At 41.2% G+C, this 4757-nt stretch overlaps 1 protein-coding gene across 1 annotated transcript; it reads left to right on the top strand.

The window, feature by feature from the left end:
- The first annotated feature begins 391 nt into the window (after nucleotides 1–391).
- On the top strand, nucleotides 392–1951 carry LOC127088598 (uncharacterized). The gene has a single exon (XM_051029323.1). It carries the CDS (start codon nucleotides 392–394, stop codon nucleotides 1949–1951), a length of 1560 nt encoding a protein of 519 aa, XP_050885280.1.
- The last annotated feature ends 2806 nt before the right edge of the window (nucleotides 1952–4757 follow it).

The raw sequence follows: 4757 nt of genomic DNA, 5'->3' as shown, positions 1-4757 counted from the left end.
TTCTTTTGAATGTGTAAATGTACGACTCAACTTAATTATCTAAATGATTTCCGTTGTGATGTTTTGTGTATTGCTGCTATATGGACTAGGTGAATCCATATACAGTGTTGTTTATTATTTAACAAGGACTAAGTGGATCCTTGCGCAATTGTCGTGTTGTGTAATTTGTTTAAGTGTTGATGAAATGATATATGTGATGCCTCAATTTTGTGTGAAATTTGTTTACTCTGATTTTTAATTGAATTTACGACGGGTAGAATTGGGGTGTTACATTAGTGGTATCAGAGCAGGTCGGTCCATCCGACCACGTTGTTGAGTCTTTTGTTGTTTAACGACCTTGTGTTGTTAATTTGTTGTTAATCCTTGTTTGCGTTGTGAGCAGAAGTGTAAGATGGCCGGAAGAAACGCTGGGAGGAATGATGAGGCTCTTGCTGCAGCTATGCAGGCAACGGCTCAGGCGTTCCAGAACCCACCCAATGCTGACGAGAACGTGGGGTCTCGTAGTCTGGCGACGTTTCAGAGGGAGAACCCGCCTACTTTTCTGGGTAGGTATGATCCTGAAGGAGCCTTGGCTTGGTTGAAGGAGATTGAAAGAATCTTCAGAGTGATGGATTGCACTCTTGTGCAAAAGATCCTTTATAGAACTCATAAGCTGTCAGGTGAAGCCGATGATTGGTGGGTGGACACTCGTCTAAGGTTGGAAACTGCGGGCGAGGAGATTACTTGGGAAGTGTTTCGTAGAGAATTTTTGAGGAAGTATTATCCAGAAGATGTGCGAGGAAAGAAAGAGATTGAATTCCTCGAGTTGAAGCAAGGGAACTTGTCAGTCACGGAGTATGCTGCTAAGTTCACTGAATTGGCTAAGTTCTATCCTCACTATGATGAAGCCAATGCCGAATTCTCTAAGTGCATCAAGTTTGAAAATGAATTGCGTCCGGAAATTAAGAAAGTTGTGGGATATCAAAAGATTCGCGTCTTTGCGAATCTGATTGATAGTTGTAGAATCTTTGAAGAGGACAACAATGCACACTATAAGATCTTGTCTGAGAAGAGAGGAAGGGGTCAACACAGTCGTGGTAAGCCATATGAAACTCTGGTTGGAAAAGGGAAACAGAAAGTGATTCCGGGTCGAAGAACAAGTGGGGGAGATGCTCCTGCTAATGTTATCTGTTTCAAGTGTGGAAAGCCGGGTCACAAGAGTAATGTGTGTAGGCTTGGTGAAACGAGATGTTTCCGTTGTGGTATGCCGGGACATGCGGCTCGTGATTGTAAGCAGAAGGATGTTGTTTGCTTTAACTGTGGGGAAGGAGGACATATCAGTGCTAAATGTCAGAAGCCAAAGAGGGGACAAGAGAGTGGTAAAGTGTTTGCTTTGTCGGGAACTCAGACTACAAATGAAGATGGACTTATTCGAGGTACTTGTTTCATTAATAGCATTCCTTTAATTACTATTATTGATACCGGTGCCACACACTGTTTTGTTGCTGCGGATTGTGTTGAAAGATTGGGTCTTTCTTTGTCTTCCTTGGGTAGAGATATGATTGTTAAGGTTCCCGCTAAGGGAACAGTATCCACGTCTCTTGCGTGTAAGAGTTGCCCCTTGTCAATATTTGGTAAAGATTTTGTAGTTGATCTTGTTTGTTTGCCGCTTGTCGGGTTGGATGTAGTATTGGGTATGGACTGGTTGAAATCCAACTATGTTCATATTAATTGCTACAACAACACTGTGAGGTTTTCTTCTGCCGAAGAAGAGGGAAGAACAAAATTGTTATCCAAGAAACAATTGAAGGAGTTCATAGAAGAAGACGCGTTGGTGTTCTTGTTGATGGCAAGCTTGTCTGTGGAGAGTCAGGCTGTAATTGCGGACTTGTCGGTGGTGTGCAATTTCCCTGAAGTTTTTCCCGATGAGATTCCTAGTGCACCGCCAGAAAGAGAAGAAATTGTATGCTAAGTTGTCTAAGTGTGAGTTTTGGTTGAGAGAAGTTATCTTTCTTGGTCATGTTGTTTCCGGTGACGGAATTGCGGTTGATCCATCGAAGATTGATGCGGTGTTGCAATGGGAAGCTCCTACGTCAGTTACCGAGATAAGAAGTTTCCTAGGCTTGGCAAGTTACTATAGGAGGTTTATATAAGGCTTTTCTAAGTTGGCACTTCCTTTGACTAAGTTAACTTGTAAGGGTGCTGCTTTTGTGTGGGATGTCCGATGCGAAGAAAGTTTCCTTGAGTTGAAGAAAAGGTTGACAACGGCTCCGATTTTGATTTTGCCAAATCCCGAGGAACCGTTTGTGGTTTATTGCGATGCTTCGAAGATGGGATTAGGAGGTGTGCTTATGCAGAATGGTAAGGTGGTTGCTTATGCTTCTAGACAATTGAGGATTCATGATAAGAACTACCCTACGCATGATTTGGAGCTTGCGGCGGTTGTGTTTGTTTTGGAAATTTGGAGACATTACCTTTATGGATCTAGATTTGAAGTCTTTAGTGACCATAAAAGCTTGAAGTATTTGTTTGATCAAAAAGAGCTGAACATGAGACAAAGGAGATGGCTGGAATTGCTAAAGGATTATGACTTTGGGTTGAACTACCATCCGGGAAAAACGAATGTGGTGGCCGATGCTCTAAGTAGGAAGACTTTGCATATGTCGACCTTGATGATGAAAGAGTTGGAGTTGATTGAGAAATTTCGAGATATGAGCTTAGTGATCGAGGTGACACCAAGAAGTGTGATTTTGGGTATGTTAAAGATTAACAATGATTTTCTTGATAGCATTAGAGAGGCTCAGAAGTTGGATATGAAACTTGTGGATGTGATCATTGGACTCGGACAATCTGAGAATGAGGATTTCAAATTGGATGCACAAGGTGTGTTGAGGTTTCGTGATAGGATTTGTGTTCCCGATGATGTGGATTTAAAAAGGATGATCTTGGAAGAAAGCCATAGGAGTAATTTGAGTATTCATCCCGGAGCGACTAAGATGTACCAAGATTTGAAAAGATTATTTTGGTGGTCGGGAATGAAGCGTGAAGTAGCTCAGTTCGTGTATGTGTGCTTGACTTGCCAGAAATCAAAGGTGGAGCATCAGAAACCTGCGGGGTTGATGCAACCGTTATAAATTCCTGAGTGGAAGTGGGATAGCATTTCCATGGACTTTGTGACGGGTTTACTGAATACATCTAGAGGATGTGATGCTATTTGGGTGATTGTTGATAGGCTTACGAAGTCGGCTCACTTTATTCCTATTAACATAAGTTATCCGGTGTCGAAGTTGGCGGAGATTTATACCAATGTTATTGTGAGGCTGCACGGTGTTCCTCTTTGTATTGTTTCGGATAGAGATCCGAGGTTCACTTCAGAATTTTGGAAGAGTTTGCAAGAAGCTTTAGGTTCTAAGTTGAGGTTGAGTTCGGCGTATCATCCTCAGACGGATGGTCAAACGGAGAGGACTATCCAATCCTTGGAAGATTTGTTAAGGGCGTGTATTCTTGAACAAGGAGGTTCATGGGATACTCACCTTCCGTTGGTGGAGTTTACTTACAACAATAGTTACCATTCAAGTATTGGAATGGCGCCTTTTGAAGCTTTGTATGAGCGGAGGTGTAGGACTCCGTTGTGTTGGCATGAATCTGGTGAAAGTGTGGTACTTGGACCCGAGATTGTTCGAGAAACTACCAAGACGGTTAAGATGATTCGGGATAAGATGAAGATTTCTCAAAGTAGGCAAAAGAGTTATCATGATAAGAGGAGAAAGGATTTGGAATTTCAAGAGGGTGATCATGTGTTTCTAAGAGTCACACCTACGACCGGTGTTGGACGAGCATTGAAAGCTAAGAAGTTGACTCCTCGTTTCATTGGACCGTATCAAATTACGAGTAGAGTGGGAAAAGTTGCTTATAGAGTGGCGTTACCGCCAAACCTCTCGAATTTGCATGACGTGTTCCATGTGTCTCAACTTAGGAAGTATATTCCGGATCCGTCTCATGTGATTCAAATGGATGATATTCAAGTGCGCGATAACCTTACGGTTGAGACGATGCCTTTGAGGATCGAAGGTCGTGAGACGAAGTCCCTACGGGGTAAGGAAATTGATTGGGTGAAGGTTGTTTGGATTGGTGCAGTCGGAGAAAGCACGACATGGGAATTGGAGAACAGGATGCGCGACTCCTACCCCAAGTTATTCGAATGAGGTAATTTTCGAGGACGAAAATATTTAAGTGGGGGAGAGTTGTAACGCCCCGATTTTTATTAAGTGTTATTATTATTATTTTTATAATGTTTGATTTATAATTATTTCGGTAAAATATTTTATTGTGTGTTAATATATTATTAGAGTTTAATTATGAGAATTGTGGTATAATAGCTATTGAGCCTAGTGGTGTATATAGTAATTAAGGGAGGTGTAACAATTAAGCCCATTAGTTAGTTTTTATTTAATTAAAACAAAGAATAGAAATAGAATAGAAATAGAAAGAAGAGAAATAGAAAGAAGTAGAGAGAAGGAGGAGAAAAGAGAAGAAAAGAGAGAAAAGTTAGGGTTTGGAGGAGGAAGAGGAAATTAGAGAAGAAGAGCATCATCTTGATCAACCCAAGCTTGCTAGAACACTATAGAGTAACTCAATCATCATCTCTAAGGTAAGGGTGTGAGTTACCATTTCCTATAATTATGAAAATGATGGGTTTTATTGGGTAATGGTTGTTAGAGGATATTGTTGGGTTTTGATGTTGTGATTGGATTCCTTGCTTTGAAAATGTTGTTTGT

Source organism: Lathyrus oleraceus, chromosome 1 (assembly GCF_024323335.1).
Source record: "Lathyrus oleraceus cultivar Zhongwan6 chromosome 1, CAAS_Psat_ZW6_1.0, whole genome shotgun sequence".
In the NCBI taxonomy this organism is placed as follows: Eukaryota; Viridiplantae; Streptophyta; class Magnoliopsida; order Fabales; family Fabaceae; genus Lathyrus; species Lathyrus oleraceus.
The sequence above is the reverse complement of the archived record's forward strand: the minus strand, read 5'-3'. Positions and strand labels throughout refer to the sequence as shown.